The sequence below is a fragment of the Sinocyclocheilus grahami genome, unplaced genomic scaffold, assembly GCF_001515645.1.
Source record: "Sinocyclocheilus grahami isolate Dianchi unplaced genomic scaffold, SAMN03320097.WGS_v1.1 scaffold346.1, whole genome shotgun sequence".
Taxonomy (NCBI): domain Eukaryota; kingdom Metazoa; phylum Chordata; class Actinopteri; order Cypriniformes; family Cyprinidae; genus Sinocyclocheilus; species Sinocyclocheilus grahami.
Genome location: NW_015505525.1, coordinates 1,470,307 through 1,488,772, shown reverse-complemented (window position 1 = coordinate 1,488,772; position 18,466 = coordinate 1,470,307). Strand labels below are relative to the sequence as shown.

Sequence of the window (18,466 nt, the reverse complement as noted above, 5' to 3'; positions counted from 1 at the left end):
AGCTCCGACCACCTGCCCAAACCGAGGCATCCCCATGTTCTCCTGAGCTCCACCGTAATCCTCAACCCAGGAGCGCCAGTCAGGCCCACCGGCCGCCACGAAGTCAAGCCCGCCAGCCGCAGCTGACTCAAGCCCGCCGGCCGCCGCTGGCTCAACGCTCTTGGACATGGCTCTGCCTCCGGAGTTCTCGGCCCCTATCCTCTGTCCAGAGTCTGCTCCAGAAAGCTCTCCTTTGTCTCCACTGGTCCCGTCCAGCTCTCCTTCGTCTCCTGAGCCCTCGGTGTTAGCGAACTCCGCTCCTCTAGAGCGCCCTCCAGTGCCTGCTCCTCGTAAGCGCCCTCCAGTGCCTGCTCCTCGTAAGCGCCCTCCAGTGCTCGCTCCTCGTAAGCGCCCTACAGAGCGCCCCCCAGGATTCATTGTTTTCCCCAAGAAAGCTTTGGGGGGGGGGCACATACCCGTGGCTGAGCTGGCTAAGGCCACGGAGGATCCGCGATGGCCTCCTGAGCTACCGGCTCTGCCATGGCAACCTGAACTGCCTGCTCCTCCATGGCCCCCTGAGCTACCAGCTCCGCCATGGCAACCCGAACTGTCTGCTCCGCCATGGCTCCCCGAACTCCCTGATCTGCCATGGTTTCCCGAACGGTCTGCTCTACTATGGCCCCCTGAACTCCCTGATCCGCCCTGGAGGCTCTCCTTGTCTCAGCCCTGTTCCTGTCCTGCACCAGCCTCTAGGGTGCCCGCCCCCTCCCCGATGTTACTGTTATGGCGCCTTCCATGAGGGGGTGATATCTGTCACGTTTTCATTTCTTTTTAGTTCCTGTCTGCCCTTATTAGGTTCAGTTCCTGTTCTCATTTAGTTAATCATCATTTATTCAGATCACCTGTGTTGTATTATTCATCTCGTTTGCTCCTTAGTTTGCCTGACCTTATAAGTTGATGTTTATTAAAGACTCCAGTACTTCTACTCCTTCATCGTGCGCCTTTCCTACAACCACGACCGCGTGACATATATGTATATATGGGTGTGTGTGTGTGTGTGTTTTCACAGATCATATGGAACATTTTTATTATACTTCATTGTTTCTTTTGCCTCATTCTTTCAAGGTATAATTGTAACTGCATGGAAAGAGCAACCAGTACATTATGCAAAAATAAATTCAAATGGATTTGGAACTACATGAGCGTCAGTAAATAATGACAGAATTTTAATCTTTCAGATTTTCTCTTTCTTTCTTTCTTTCTTTCTTTCTTTCTTTAGACTCGTTACAGGGGGAATATCAGCGGAAGTTGTATAAGGAGTTGATGGAGAACTATAACAGACTGGAAAGGCCTGTTCTCAATGATTCTGCACCTATAGTGGTGGAACTGGGACTCACACTGCTTCAGATCATAGACGTGGTGAGTGTCTGCTTCTCTTTTATGTGATCTTCCTTTCATGATGCTGGTTTGCATCACACCATGCATATTCCACTTCCCAGTGTTTTTAGTGGTGATTTGCAGTTGCATGCATCCTTTACTACTGAATCCACTTATCAGATTGATAAGACTGTATGGAGTGTGCTGAAGGTCATTGTTCTTTGTTTCGGCATCAAAATCAATTTAAAAAGTGTGAAATACCTTGAATTCAAATTAGGTTTCATGAAACACTCGTGAAGAAATACAATAGCTTAAGAATGGTGTTATAAAATCCCTGAATGAACAATTTTTACTTTCATTACCAGTCTGTTTCAAATTCTTCCATTATAGTATCTGTAGGTAAATATACGTACATTATTTACCACCATTCTATCAAATACAAAAATAGTATTTGATGGTAGCTTACATGTGGTGGAGCATACACAGTCTGCACACACACACAAAGCTCATTGTTTCATAACACAATTGAATTTTTGGGGTTTACAAATGAATGTGTTTATACACTGACCCCAAAAATATAAAAGCATTATGTAACAAAATATCAAACCAAAAAAAAAGTTGGTTATAATTATTAAACAATATATCTATTTAAAGATCTACTCAAGACATTTTCTGATTGTATTTGGAAACTTTCTGGCTATCAAACAGTAGTCGAGCAAGTCCAAAGGTTACTCTGCTAGGAGACCTGCACTAAAATAAAAATAAAGGCATTGTAAGGGAAACAGGTCAATAATTTAGCTCAAAGGGAATCATTTAAGATTTTAAAGGGAACTCCACCATTAATATGCAAGGGAATAAGTAGACTAGGGATGCGAAGACTTCGTCACTTCTAATGAGGAATAAGAAAAAGAGAGAAAAAGGTGAGAACACTTAAAAAAAAAACAATTCCTTTTTGGTTAAGATCATTTTTTTTTTCAATTGAAGTGTTCTTTTGTGTTAATGTTGAAAACTGTTCTGTGACAGGGGTTTAGGTTTAGGCTTGCTTCAGAGGGCTAATGCCTGATTTATGACATCCTGTTGTCTTGGGCCTCTGTGGAATTTTTGTGACTCCTCGTGCCTCAACTCGGTTTTGACCAAATCTTAGATTGTCTGATTCGGTCTGATATCCTACAGCATCTATGGTTCCATGAAGAACCTTCAACATCCATCAAATCTTTTTATTGCACAAAGGGTTCTTTATAGTGAAAAAGGGTTCTTAAACAACAAGTTTTTTTCAAAGTGTTATGGGAAGTACAACTAACTTAACAATTAACACCTCTTTATATAGGGCTTTAGGGCTAGTTACAATATTCTGACCTGCTTGGACCCATGAGTAGACCACTTCACTTGGGGACTGTGCTGTTAATGAAAATGTTTGTTTTCTGCTCCTTAGCAGATGTTGTTTTCCTTTCACCAAGCTCTTAATAATTTTTAAAAAATGTGTACTTCTGAAGGCAACCAGGGCCCATTGCTCATTGCTCACTAAACCCTTTAATTTAAGAAAAACTTTTATTGTTATAATTGTAAGGGTATTAAAACTAGGACTTTCTTAACTTAAGTGGTTTGTTGCAACTAACTACAGTTTTTTTCTAACATCAGAGAACCAAACAGCTTTAACAGAGGAAATAATTCTAAACATGAAAAATGTTTTAGTAGTGTTCTTACTGAATTTTAAATTAATGTCATGCATAATCATGAGAAATCAATGTATATAGCTATTTTTATGTTTTAATACTTAACAATAATTATTTTGAAACAACCTAATAAATTTATATGACATCTGGACAAACTGGAGGTTGGAGGTAACATTCTAAAGAAGTATTTTTAGCATTACAACACTCTTTTCCCCCTTTTTTTGTTAGAACATAAGAAAATAGCAGTTTAAAAGATTGTTTTTTCTCAAGATAGTTGTGTGAATTCAGCTCCAGTTGAAAAGTGTATTTTCTCTAGAAAGTCTTTTTGAAGACACTGCGACACATTTTCCTTTTTCATTGTATCTTACCCTTTTTATATGCCAGACGAATACATATGTTGATGTTTCATCGCAGCAGGACTCCCTGAGCATGAAAAGATCCACATGAAACATTAATAAGATCACATTTTGGCTGAGTAGCCATTGCACTTGACAGTGCATGCATATCAATCATATTAATATCGATAGGCAATAAATAAGACAGACAAAATATGCAGAAAACAATAGACTGATATAAAAAGGATTATTAAGTAATTAACACATTTTGTCTTCAGAACAGTTTTAGTTCAGTCTTTAACCATCATGCTGTATCTTCAACTTTTACAGTAGCCTTGCATGATCCCCCCTTTTGGATTTGATGGGGCCCAAACATCCATATGATATGGTTAATCCATCTCAGACTTCTTGGCATGTAAGACCTAAACTATTTGCAGTGTTATATCGCAACATCAGTAAAAACACATACTCTGCACTTTAGATTTTACCCTAAACAATTAATGATGTTTAGGTCTGCTGATTTGTGAGGCCATCGAAGGCATTTATCACCATCCTTGCGTTTACAAGAGTCTTGAATTTCATTAAACCGCATGCAGTTTAGCATTATCATCCTGGAATATGGGTACATCATGAGTGCAATGTGTTTGCATGACAGATTATCCTGTGAAATGGCTGATGACCATTAAATGTATATGCAGAGCAGTTATCAGATTTAAAGGCCAAAGTGTGTGATTTCTCTGAAACTACTAGATGTTGTATAGAACCAGTCAAACACAGATTTACAGATTTATCTTGAATTTGAATATTTTTACCCACTTCCTTTATGCAAACAATACAAAAAAATGAAAATGAAAGAAAATAAAAGTATGCATGCCTGACTGTACCATTTCTGCTGTCCCAAAGGCCCCGTCACCCGGCTGAAATCTATCTCCATTCACCCATTGCACCATGTGAATTATGAAATATCTGTTTATCCTGTGTGTTAAATCGTGGCTGCCGTGGCGTGGTTCTTGCATGGCCCCAGATGGCGAGAGGCCCATAGGCTATGACTGGGATGCTGTGAAACTGTGAACGCATGAGTTGTTCTCAATCAGCTGATGGGGGGCTGGGGGTGGCAGCTGCCACACCATTCTACATCACCGCAGTGCTGGGAGGGATATGAGTGTGAGGATAGGTGGACTGTGAGAAACAAAAACTAAAAAATACTTGGCATTGAAAAGGCCTCTGTTTGATTTGTAATGCAGTGTGTCCATTACATTACAACATACACTGAACAAAATTATAAACGCAACACTTTTGTTTTTGCCCCCATTTTTCATGAGCTGAACTCAAAGATCTAACACTTTTTCTATGTACACAAAAGGCTTATTTCTCTCAAATATTGTTCACAAATCTGTCTATGTATTCTATGTATCTGCATGTTCCAGTTCCTGCCAATATCCAGCAACTTCGCACAGCCATTGAAGAGGAGTGGACCGAAATTCCACAGGCCACAATCAACAACCTGATCAACTCTATGCGAAGGAGATGTGTTGCACTGCGTGAGGCAAATGGTGGTCACACCAGATACTGACTGGTTTTCGGACCCCCCCCCCGGACCCCCCAATACAGTAAAACTGCACATTTTAGAGTGGCCTTTTTATTGTGGCACACCTATGCAATAATCATGCTGTCTAATCAGCATCTTGATATGCCACACCTGTGAGGTGGATGAATTATCTCGGCAAAGGAGAAGTGCTCACTAACACAGATTTAGACAGATTTGTGAACAATATTTGAGAGAAATAGGCCTTTTGTGTACATAGAAAAAGTCTTAGACCTTTGAGTTCAGCTCATGAAAAATGGGGGCAAAAACAAAAGTGTTGTGTTTATAATTTTGTTCAGTGTAGAATAGAGTTTATGTTGAAGGAAACTTTCCTGTATCAGAAGTGGCTTAATGGCTTGCCATTTTTGGGGACAATACAGAAGTTTGAAATTAAAGAGTTAGTTCACCCAAAAATGAAAATTATGTCATTAATTACTCACCGTCGTGTTGTTCGAAACCTGTAAGACCTTCGTTCATCTTCGGAACACAGTTTAAGATATTTTTGATGAAATATGAGGGCTCTCTGACCCTCCAATAGACAGCAAAGTAACTACCACGTTCAAGGTCCAGAAAAGTACCAAGATGATCGACTAAGTAGTCCGTGTAACATCAGTGGTTCAGCTGTAAAGTTACGACGCTACGAGAATGCTTTTTTGTGCAAAGAAAACAAAAATAATGACTTCATTCCACATTTTCGTCTCTACTACGTCACTTGTGGACGCGCGTTCACGACAGTATCATGACACGAGCGTGTGGCGGAGCTGACCCAGATCCGGCATGATGAGGTCATTATGCCGAATCTGGGTCAGTGCCGCCACACACTCGCATATTCACGTAGCTTCGTAACTTACCTTGCTGTCTTTGGGAGGGCCAGAGAGCCCTCAGATTTCATCAAAAATATCTTAAATTGTGTTCCGAAGATGAACGAAGGTCTTACGGGTTTCGAACAACACGAAGGTGAGTAATTAATGACAGAATTTTCATTTTTGGGTGAACTAACCCTTTAACGTTGGTTGATGAGGGAATTTAAGCTTAATTGGTAATGATCTAAAACTGAAAACATTAGGAAGGTTCAAATGCGATTTTTCATCCAGCTTTGTGGCTACTGGACTCTACAATAGATTTTTAGGTTGTTTTATTGACCACAGAAAAAGGGAAAAATTGTGCTAATGGTAAGACACAAATAAAGTATGGGATCAGGGGGTTAGCAAATAAACATGTAAATATGCATTGTTTCAACACTTAAGCATTATACATGCACCAGAAATAGGAAACAAGACAGTGGCTGTTTACTGTACATTAACCAGTCGGAACCAGTAACCAGAAGTTCATACACACAGAATAGTATTCTCACCACAAAAAGGTTGATTTTAGGCAAATGTGCGGCTCAAATCATAAACAGCTTTTTTACTGAATAATTAATGTGAGTACTTTAACAAAAAAATGAGGTTCACATTTTTGCTTTTAAACCTCCTAGCACTGGCCCAGTTTATATATGTTGTAAGAGCATTACTGTAACCACAGTTATCAGCTACTAAAAAAAAGTTGAGTTATTTTTGATAATAACGCTTAACTTGGAACATTCAGTTGTTTTATTGACCACAGAAAAAGGGAAAAATTGTGCTAATGGTAAGACACAAATAAAGTATGGGATCAGGGGGTTAGCAAATAAACATGTAAATATGCATTGTTTCAACACTTAAGCATTATACATGCACCAGAAATAGGAAACAAGACAGTGGCTGTTTACTGTACATTAACCAGTCGGAACCAGTAACCAGAAGTTCATACACACAGAATAGTATTCTCACCACAAAAAGGTTGATTTTAGGCAAATGTGCGGCTCAAATCATAAACAGCTTTTTTACTGAATAATTAATGTGAGTACTTTAACAAAAAAATGAGGTTCACATTTTTGCTTTTAAACCTCCTAGCACTGGCCCAGTTTATATATGTTGTAAGCATTACTGTAACCACAGTTATCAGCTACTAAAAAAAAGTTGAGTTATTTTTGATAATAACGCTTAACTTGGAACATTCCTTTAAACCAAGTCTTGGGGAGGTCAAACACCATGTATTACATGTGACCCTTTGTATATGTGTTTACATGTCCTCATAATGGTTCAGCAGACAAAAAGTGAATTCTGGGAATGCAAACAGCAGTTTGTGAGGGGAAGTTCATTTCAGGGCAGGAATCTCTCACACTAACTGTCTGCCCAGAGAACCAGTAACCCCTCTGTGACATCCATCCTTCTGTCCTCCAGCCTCCATACTGTACAGTCATGTCTCACTCACTGCCTGCCATCCCCAAACCACAAGACAGCCAGTACCACTCTCTCACTTTCTTTCATCTCTCTTTTTCAAGGAAAGACCAATCATATATAGTACCAGTGTTGTAGTTGAGGCCAGCCCATTCGTGTTAAGACTAAGACCAGAAGAGGGTCAAGTCAGAGTTAAGACTGTGACCAGGAGAGGGTCAAGTCTGAGACGAAATTGAGACCAGAAATGGGTTTATTTTTAAACAGGGTTACTTCTGATAAATCTGAAATGAAACATTTCTTTTTCATTATTTTGGTCAGCATTTGCATGCACTTTCTCTTTGTCTCGTTATCTCTTTCACACTTTCACACACATAAGGACATATTAACAAACAACATTACATAATAGACTTAATTGTCAGTAATTAAGGCATTGTGTAATCACTCAACTCTGGGTTTTCTGTTTTTCCACTGCAAGCTTGTTCCCTGCTCACTGGTAAAGTTTAATCTCTTGTATATCAAGACTGAAACCACGTTTGATTGTTTGCTTTTTGGACTACACATCTGAAAAAAAGATGCATGACCCATCTTTGAATTTTATTCCAAATATTAAAAGAACATTCATGTTTTTCTCAACTCGTCTCATTAAATTCCTCAATAAATCTCAAATCTCCACAAAACTTGTCTTCACCCATTGCATTCATCCATCATTTTACAAAAAATGTTGAGTATTTTTACAATAATATTTCACAGATTGCATCTTTTTATCATTCTGATATTTATGAAGGTGCGGCCACATTTAACCTTGTTAGACACATTTTTGCAGGCAAAATCCAATCATTTGAATAGGAATCCACACAATCTGCAGCCACACAATATGAACAGCCCACTGGCACCTCTGACATTAACATTGTGTTTAACACATAGAAAATTCTTGCTGACTTCTAACTGTATTATGGACTGCTAACATGTTAAGGTCATGATGGGTACAATCCCGGAACCAGTGAGCACACTCAAAAAACATCTACAATGCTTCTCGCTCCAGGCAAAAATCATGCATGCTTTGCTCACATACTCTGCATAGAGAGTGAGAAAGAGAGAGAGAGAGACGGAGGGTGTAGAGAGATATGGCCTAGAATAGTAGCTCCAATTCTCCATAGTTCCGCTCCATTGTTCACTTCCTGCTCGTATCGAGTGCATATTGCCAGAGTCACAACCTCTTTTTATCAAATCAAGTGACACTTATTATTATATTCTCCATTTAAAGAGCCTCCATACTTATGTGGATAATCTTCTGTCATCTGCAAAGTGTGTTCATTTCACAGCTTTTCCATATGAAAGATTCAATTTATCGGTTCACAAAGCGAAAACGCTCCCTCGCCCCCTTATCTCAATCCGATCACAATAGTCAGTCACTGCTCATTACCGCAGGCAGGTTTTCATGTGTCTCATTTCTTCTAAGTACTGTAGAAGTGTTCATTCACAGATTTGTGTTGGACAGTCTCACTATACAAAAGCAGATGCAACTCTCTGTTTATTCTACAACTATTTACAAAATCAGCTCTAAATAAGCATCTTATGAACTCACCTTAAGTATGTTGGCTTTTTGAAGATGCAGACATAATGAATAAAAGAAATACAAGCAATTTACAGTATGCATACTGTAAACAGACTGTGATGTGATAGAATGGCAATGATTGTGAATTGGCAGATTAACTGTAATAGTGTTATGCTGGCACTTACAGAAGATTTCCAGCATTCAATGTGGAATGAATAAATTATGTGGTTGCCTTTTTTCTCGTTGGTTTATTTTGCAGTTTTTTTTTTTGTTGTTGTTTGTTTGTTTTTTTGCGAGTTTGTATGCTGAGTGTTATTTGTGCATGCCTGGTTAATAACTCAACCACATGTTCACTGGTGATAACAAGCCCTTAGACAAATAGCTCATCCCCTAATTATGTATTATACATTTTATTTATTATTAATATTTTAATAACATATCCCATGAACTGAAATACAAAATTGCACACAAGTAATGATTTGACTATGATTAACAGCGTATTGTATTCATGTAATACATTGCAACTAATTAGTCTGTAGCCCAATTACTCTGGCTGGGAGAGAATTAATCAAATGTAAATAAGGTCCAAATTCCCAGCAGAATGGAACACTAGTTACTGCAGTAATGTCTTCAAATACACTATTACCCCACAATCTGGAATTACATAAACAGTATTTTAGTAATTGGTTGTATCATAACAGAACACGAGTTTGATAGATGCTGCTGGATCATAATTTTAACTCCGTATGTTGTTCAATATTAAATTTCATATATTTTAACATATTTTAAATATAATAAACTGCAAATTCATTACAAATGTAATTACAAAATTACTAATATATTTAAATAATTAACATACAAGTGTCAATAAAAATTATATTCAATTATATTTTAATAAATTATTTTTAAGCACTCTTTTTAAAAGTGATAAAGTGGTTTCTTTTTCTCAAGGGTAATTTAAATTTGGGTGAAATATAAGTCAATGAAATGCGTCTTTATCACTTAAATCTGCATCAGCTGTCATTAACTCTCCAGTTCAGAATTACATTCACAGCACTCTTAGTATTTTAAGATTTCTTTTGGACAGCATTTTATTGCTCTGTTTTACAGAAATATAATTATTTGAAAGCTCATATACACAGCTGCCTGAGGCTGTTGTCATGTTTCAGTGGGTTTCTGTTAGGTGTTGCAGTGGAACTGCGATTAATGAATACTGCCATATATATGCAGGAAAAGGTATTTGGAAAAGCTTAGCCATGAAGTTCTAATTCATAAATGCAGTAATATACTTTATGCTGTCCCATGTGTTTCCACGGAAATTAAGCATAACACTGTTTACAATGTACTTGGGGGCTACAACTTTCTTAAAGGGATAGTTCACCCAAAAATGAAAATTTGATGTTTATCTGCTTACCCCCAGGGCATCCAAGATGTAGGTGACTTTGTTTCTTCAGTAGAACACAAACGAAGATTTTTAATACAAACCGTTGCAGTCTGTCAGTCATATAATGGAGGTGAATGGGAATCACGACTTTGAGAGTAAAAAAAAAAAAACATACACAAACAAAACCAAAGTAAACCCTGCTGCTCGTGACAATACATTGATGTGTAAAGACAAAAAAAAATCGGTCTGTGCAAGAAACTGAACAGTATTTATATAGATTTTTACCTCTGATTCACGCAATGTCCGAACTGTTCAGACTATCCTGAACGGCGGTGCGTTCTCAACAGCAGGCGCGTGAGGCGTCTTCTTCTTCTTGCTTGCTTTACGGCGGATCGCAGACTTATAAGTGCATTACCGCCACCTATCTCTCTAATTAACCATTGTCACTCTGTCTACAATCTCAATTAGGAGTGTCAATGGTCCACTTGAGAGATAGGTGGCGGTAATGCACTTATAAGTCTGCGATTACATCAAATCATTTTTGGGTGAACTATCCCTTTAAGCTTTAAATGCACTAATCACTGGATTTTAAGGTTTAAGAGGTTGATAGAATCAATTATTTGAAAGATATTGAGGGTTTAGTAAATACATTAAATTTCCACAGCAGAACTGTTTTCCACTTTATGTCTGTGAAATGATCAGTACTTATTACTTTTGGATGGACAGAAAATCTGATCGAAGTCTACAAACATTTCCGAGGACATATTCTTTCCCACACTATTCTAATAGTGTAGCACATAAAACTGATTTTTTTTTTGTTAAACATTTATAAAGAGGAATTACTTTAATTCAACAGTTCACCAGAGGGACTCTCATAATCATCCATATCTGTGTTGTATTTTTAAATTCAAGCACAAGGGCTTTAGTGTTTTATTTTTCTCCAATTTAATTTTGTACTCTATTAATTATATCAGTAATTGATACTCAAAACTTTATGATTAATGGTAACAAAAATAAAACCTATGTTGTCAACAAATTTATTTCGTTTGAGTGAGCTGTTAGAATTTATAGTGTGTCACTAGTTAAAAGTCTTGGTCTGCAAGACTGGAGCCGTACAGACGAAATTTTGTTCAGGCTTGTGCTGGCACTGTTATAGCATTCTTAACTTCATCCATTGATGTTGATTGCATGTCACAAGCCCTCAGTTCACCCTTCACAGACAACACGTTACCTCCACTTTCTTCTGCAGGAGCAAAAAACAACAGGGACTTTAGTGTGACAAAGGAAGAGACAAAGAAGGAAGGAAAATAAGAAGACGGAGTGAGAGCAAGATTAAAAAAAGTAAATGATAGATACTCAGTGTCAGTACCGGTACCTTCTCCGACTCCGTTCTTAGAATGGGGAACGGCTATGTGGGACAATGGGAGCGAATGCTGCAGTTCCTACACTCGTTTTTCCCAGGAGCTACGGAAGGTCTTTGACCGGTCGGCTCTGGGTAACGAAGCGGCACAGGCACTCTCTCTTCTGCGTCAAGGAACCAGGCCAGTACCGGATTATGCCATCGAGTTCTGCACACTCGCCTCATCTTGCGGCTGGAACGACAAGGCATTGTGGGACCATTTCCTCCACGGACTGGCGGAGGGCATCAAGGATGAGATATACTCCCTGGAGCTCCCCACCACACTCGATGGGCTGGTTGAACTGGCCACTCGGGTCAATTTCCGCCAGGCACTTAGAGCTCAACACCACCGCATGGAGACCAGGCATGAGAGCTCAGTTCGTTCACCTGGCGCTAGGAGCACCATGCCGCCACTACTCGGGCTCTCCGAGGAGGAACCGATGCAGATCGGCCGCGCTCACCTCACAGCCCGGGAACGCCGCCATCAGATTGCCAACGGGTTGTGTCTCTACTGTGGGGGGGGGCAGGGCATGTCGTTACAGTCTGCCCTCACAGGAAGCAATCCCCCTCTGGAGAATGGTCGCGCAGGGTAAGCGTGACCACGGCTCTGCTGCCCTCTGGTGGCCGCACGACTTTCCAGGCCGGGGGGGGGATTCTGTCAGTACCGGTACCTTCTCCGACTCCGTTCTGCTTCTCACCTGTGTGCTGTCGTTGTCATTTGCACGTGGTGGTTGTTTTGGTCAGACACCTGTCAGTTCAGACACGCTTGGTGGAGCAATCAGCGCGCACTCGCGGGGCGGCGCGCTCTATTAGCCCGCACCTGGTACTCATTCCCACTTCCTATATATTCCTGTCTTTGTCTTTCGTTCGGCGTGGGTATGTCTTATGTCCTTATGTGCCGTATGGGCGCGCTTTTGAGTTTTCATTCTCCTCTACACTCTTTGCACTGTTTCCAGGATCCCCCGGCGAGGAATTAGTATCGCGACTGTGGACAGTAAGGCCGGATTGGGAGTACGATTCTGGACGTTCTCCAGTATTCCTCTCAGCCCCTGTCTCGGTGAATGTGTGCGCAGGGAGCGCCACACCACTGCATTCCCCTAACTGTGGGGTTTCACGCCTTTGCTGGCTTGGTGTTCAGAATAAAGCCTATTTTTTGTTTGAACTGCATTTGAGTCCTCCGTCCTTTTCCTGACACTCAGCAGAGAAAAAAGATCAAACAGGCAACTGATGTGTCATGTTAACAGGTGTAAATTTTGGGATGCACCCCTCTCTTTCTCAGGTTTTGACACATGGAGGATATATAGAGAAATGACTAACCTGGTTTGAGGACCTTAAATTAAGATGGCTTAGGCATTATGTCTTTCATCAAAGTGACAATGTTTCTGCAGACAGGCCTAGAATAGTAATTTAATAATTAAGAAAAGGAAGAGCAAAAACAACAGAGCGAAAAGTGAGAATATGACTTATACTCATTGACATCCTGAACAAAAATAGTAGTATTCCATAACATTTAGTGGCCCTAAAATGTATTTGGACACCTAAGACATGCTTATAAATAAGAAACATAAAAAACAAGCATATAAAACAAAGTATAATTTGCTAAATAAATTAAATAAAAGTGGAGCGGGTACGTTTTCCCAGTGTTATCCAGTCTCACTTAGTAAGGTAGTGCTTTGAAAAATGGTGAGTGGAACTACTTGTCCCGAGCCCCGGCCTACACCAGATAGGGGCACAGGCGGCTCGCACAGGGCACTGAAAGGGGCAGCACCATGGCGCTTTGGTAGGGATCCCAATTCGTCGGTCACGACGTGACTCGTAGTGACCGACTGAAAGGGAACGTCTCGGTTCCGTATGGTAACCCTCGTTCCCTGAAGGAGGGAACGGACACGTCATGTCCCGTCGCCACGGTTGCTGTACCACCGCTGAGCGGCCTGGTCGCCGGCTCGGCTCCTCAGCGAAAACCTGGTATGCATTGCACCTGCTGCTTTATTATACTCATGCTGTGATCAGAGGCAGATGGATGCAATAATTGCATGCCAATGTGCATTGGCTCGTTTAGTTTACACTCGAAGTAGATTGGTCTATCGAAGCGATATCCAAATTCGTCGGTCACGATGTGACGTCTCCGTTCCCTCCTTCAGGGAACGAGGGTTACCATACGTAACCGAGACGTTTTTGTCAACTCTAAACTGACCTCTATAATAGTTCCTTTTCAACAGTACTTTAGTTCAGAAAGCAGAGTTGAATACTGGCTTAATTCATTTCTATGTTTACTTAATTTTCTATTCAAATATATTTAAAATGTGGCAAATATGAATTTTCAGCAGACATTAGTCGAGTCTTCAGTGTCACATGATCATTCAAAAATCAATCTAATATGCTGATTTTGTGCACAAGAAACATTTCTTATTGTTACCATACCAATGTTGAAAACAGTTGTGCTGCTTCATTTTTTTTTTTTAACAATGTAAAAGTCTATTCTGTCACTTTTGATCAGTTTAATGCATTCTTGCTGAGTAAAAGTTTAATTTCTTACTGGCCCTACTACCTTTTGAATGGTAGTGTATACTACATAATATATTGACAAATTAAACATCAATGCCATACCATGGTGTAGTGATGATACCAGAAGTTAATATCATGGTACTTTGATATTTGCTGTGGTACTGTATGATTAACATTCTTATACCATGATATTTACATGATACTGTATATTAACAAACTATAGTATTACTAGCACGGTAACACATGTAAGATTATTTTTTGTGAGTTAAATACTTCCTGAACTTAAAAGCAGTTCTCTTTTTAAAAATCTTATTTATTCTATAATAGTATCTTGTATGTATAGTATGATGTTGTGTATAAAAAGTGTTGACACTTTATTTGGACCTCTCTGAAGCTGATGCGTTGTTCTTATTGGTCAGTTACTTATTGAAATATAACTGAAGCAAGAACATTTAATGGTAAATTGATGACACTGTGGATCATCCCTGGTCCAAACTGAATGAAATGTGAGGAAATGAGAGCTGACACTTCTCTGAATGAAACAAACGTCTTTGATCATTCAAAGCTCAATGTTCTAGAACTCGCATAAACACACAGAATCTGACACAGATCAATGCATGTTGAAGTCAAGCTTTAAAGCCCAAGAGGTTTACTATGAGATCTGTATTGTAATGGTGATTGTCACTTTGTGAAACTGCTTTAAGGTTAGATTGCTCCTATTCAATGGGTGTCATAGCTGGTCTCTTTTGGCCTTATCTCAAATACACCAAAAGGCAAAGTCTGCGGATGTGATTGTGAGAAGATAGAGATAGAGAACAAATGGTACACAGAGGGCAAAAAAGAATAAAAGTCTTTGTTCATAGAAAGGGTTAGGATTATAGAAGCAGAAAGGATTTGTTCAATTTGAAGTAATCCTTCATTTATGTCCTCATTTGATACGGAATCTCTTTTTCTCTTCTCTTTCTCTGCCCCAGGATGAAAAAAATCAGGTATTAATAACCAACGCCTGGCTACAGCTGGTGAGTTTTTACTTAGTTTTCTTTTGTACTATGTTTACATCTGTGTAATAATGTCAGGCTGCTTTAAAGGGATAGTTCACCCAAAAATGAACATTTTATGTTTATCTGCTTACCCCCAGGGCATCCAAGATGTAGGTGACTTTGTTTCTTCAGTAGAACACATTTGATGATTTTTAAGTCCAACCGTTGGAGTCCATCAGTCTTATAATGGATGGCAATGGTAACAAAGTCTATGAGAGTAAAAAAAACATGCACAGACAAATCCAAATTAAACCCTGCGGCTCGAGACGACACATTGATGTCCCAACACACGAAATGATCGGTTTGTGCCAGAAACTAACAGTATTTATATAATTTTTTACCTCTAATACACCACTATGTCCAACTGCTTTGGGCGCGAGCACGGCTTCCGGTGCATGAGATGTGTACGCGCTCTGGCGTAGTTTACGTTAATGGGTGTGTTGTCGCGGGAGGAGAAAACGACTGACACCGTTTATTAACAGAAAAAAAACAAAGTGTCCAGAAAAAAGGGAATCAAGTGTCCAAAATATACAGGGGATCTGGTGTCCTCGTCGTGCTGCGGGGTTCGTGAAGGGAAGGGCAGTGGTCAGGAAGGAAGGAAGGGTCCAGGTAATGGGCAGAGTCTGGTGGCCGCATGTGCTCCCCTCTCCGGTCCGGGGCGTGAGGGGCGGCATATTTGTTAAATATAACAAAAAGTTGTGTGTCTGATTGGTCCAAATGCTACACTATTTACTAAGAGCCACAGCTCCCTCTGTACTTGGAAATGACCAAAATGTGTTTTAACTGTTTGTCACAATTACATTTCAATATCGTCTAAAATTAATTAAAAACATCAATAAAATCCAACATTAAAAAAACATAAAAAATTTTAAAAACACACACACACACATTGAAATATGCCTCTACCTGCATTTCTGCAAAAATCCAAAACACACCTATACATACAAATCACTGCAATTTCATCTGAAATCAATGCTAGTGATAGTAAAACACCAACAACCTTCTCACACAAGTTATTACAGATTATCAAAGGGGATTATTGATTAATAAAGTTTTGTTTCCACATAGTTCCGTGCGCAGGAAAACCCAGATTTTTACCACAATTTGGTCATCTGAGACAAATTTTGAAAATCCTAGAAGATTCCTATAATCCTAGGCTAAAATCTGTAGCCTTTAAACGCTGGTTTGACATGTTCACCGACAGCCGTTTAATGCCGGTAACAAATTTTACCTCAGACGAAATTTTGGCAGTGTCAGAAGATTTGCCGCATAGTCTTGCAGTGTGACGTCTGCTACAACGAACGTCAAAACTGTATTTCGTTTTTCAAGACAAGCCATGCTCAGAATTAATGCTAGAGATTTCTTCTAACCACCATAAACTCCGGCGCTCCCGTCCTCCACTCAATGAATTCACATGATATGTTGCCTTTGCTATGATAAACACCTGTTGTGCTGCTGCTTTTATGTAGGTGTGTGTTGTTTACATGATTCTTCCTAAATCAGAATGAGCTTTATGCCGGTATTGCCGCCATTCATATACTTTTCATGATAGCCAACATTTCAGCCCCACGTGTAATGCAGCTCACAGTCACTGAGCATGTATGGGTTGATAATGTAAAACTCTGGACAAGTTTTCTTGTGCGCACCCGTTTTTATCGCGTCTTGACTGTCATACAGTCTGACATTAATGGCATCTGAGATCCCAGTGTGACATGATCATCATTTTCGCACAATCTAACAAGCAACAATCGCAAAAGACTATTAAAAATCGCACAGTGTGCGCCCGCCTTAAGTCTTCAAAACCATTCACTTTATATTGTATGACTTATAAAATAATAAATGTTGACATTTATACATCATGTGTACCACATGAATGACTTTTCTGATGTAGCAAACTTGCTCAGTATAGCTCACCTGGTACAGCACTTGCAATGTGGAGCATTTGGGTACAAGTCACAATTAAAGAGCTCAAAGACTTGTAGAAGCCAGCTAAAATTATGATTTTATGTGCTTAAATGTGCTTTTATCTCACGTTTGGTTTTAACACTATCGATTAGGTTTAGGGTAGGGTTTATTGTAGGTGGTACATTACTTTCAAAGTACACTTTTTAGCAACACACACTCGACATTTCATCAGAGGACTGCCAAAATACAAACAAAAACCAAGTTGCCAGAGTCACGTTTATCTGTGTTTTGCAGAGCGTTTGCAGAAATTTATCTCAACGTTTTGCAGAAATGTCGCCATAGGCATGCTTTTCCAGCCTGGAATAAATCTGATCACAGTGGAGTCATAATGTCACACCTATGGACCTGTTTGGTTGTGTTTCATCCCTCATGTGCTCTGTGTGACCCAGTTTTCCCTCATGTTTGATTGTGTCATTTAGTTCAAGTGTGTCATTAATTATCTTCATTTTCTTCAGTGTGTATATACAGTGGTGTGAAAAAGTGTTGGCCCCCTTCCTGTTTTTAAAATTTTTTGCATATTTGTCACACTTAAAAGATTCAGATCTTCAAACAAATTTTAATATTACACAAAGATAATGCAAGTAAATACAAAATGCAGTTTTTAAATTATTATTTATTTTATTAAGGGAAAAAAGCTGTCCAAACCTGCCTGGCCCTACGTGAAAAAGTAATTGCCCCCTAAAATCGAATAACTGGTTGTGCCACGCTTTGCAGCAACAACTGCAATCAAGTGTTTGCGATAACTGGCAATGAGTCTTTCACATAGCTGTGGAGGAATTTTGGCCCACTTTTGGACTGTTTAAGCATCTCAAATGGATTTAAGTCCGCACTTTGATTTGGCCACTCCAAAACCTTAATTTAGTTTTTCTTGAGCCATTCAGAGGTGAACTTGCTGGTGTGTTTGGGATCATTGTCCTGCTACATAACCCAAGTGCGCTTGAGCTTGAGGTCACAAACTGATGGCCGGACATTCTCCTTCAGGATTTTCTGATAGAGTGCAGAATTCATGGTTCCGTCAATTATGGCAAGTTGTCCAGGTCCTGAAGCTGCATCACACTACCACCACCATGTTTGACTGTTGAAATGCTGTGTTGGTTTTATGCCAGATGTAACGGGACACACACCTTCCAAAAAGTTCAACTTTTGTCTCATCAGTCCACAGAATATAAAGTCATAATGCTATAAAGTCTTGGGGATAATCAAGATATTATTTGGCAAATGAGAGACAAGCCTTTGTGTTCTTTTTGGTCAGCAGTGGCTTTGCCTTGGAACTCTCCCATGGATGCCATTTTTGCCCAGTCTCTTTCTTATTATTGAATCATGAACACTGACCTTAATTGAGGCAAGTGAGGCCTGCAGTTCTTTAGATGTTGTTCTGAGTTCTTTTATGACCTCTTGGATGAGTCGT

At 39.5% G+C, this 18,466-nt stretch overlaps 1 protein-coding gene across 1 annotated transcript in view; it reads left to right on the top strand.

Moving 5' to 3' along the window:
- Positions 1–18,466, top strand: part of LOC107548356 (neuronal acetylcholine receptor subunit alpha-7-like) — an 83,908-nt gene that overhangs the window by 21,852 nt on the left and 43,590 nt on the right. The window contains exons 2-3 of the mRNA XM_016229030.1: positions 1,259–1,398; positions 15,028–15,072. Of these exons, the coding sequence (XP_016084516.1) occupies positions 1,259–1,398; positions 15,028–15,072 (185 nt within the window). The remainder of the gene's footprint in view (positions 1–1,258; positions 1,399–15,027; positions 15,073–18,466) is intronic.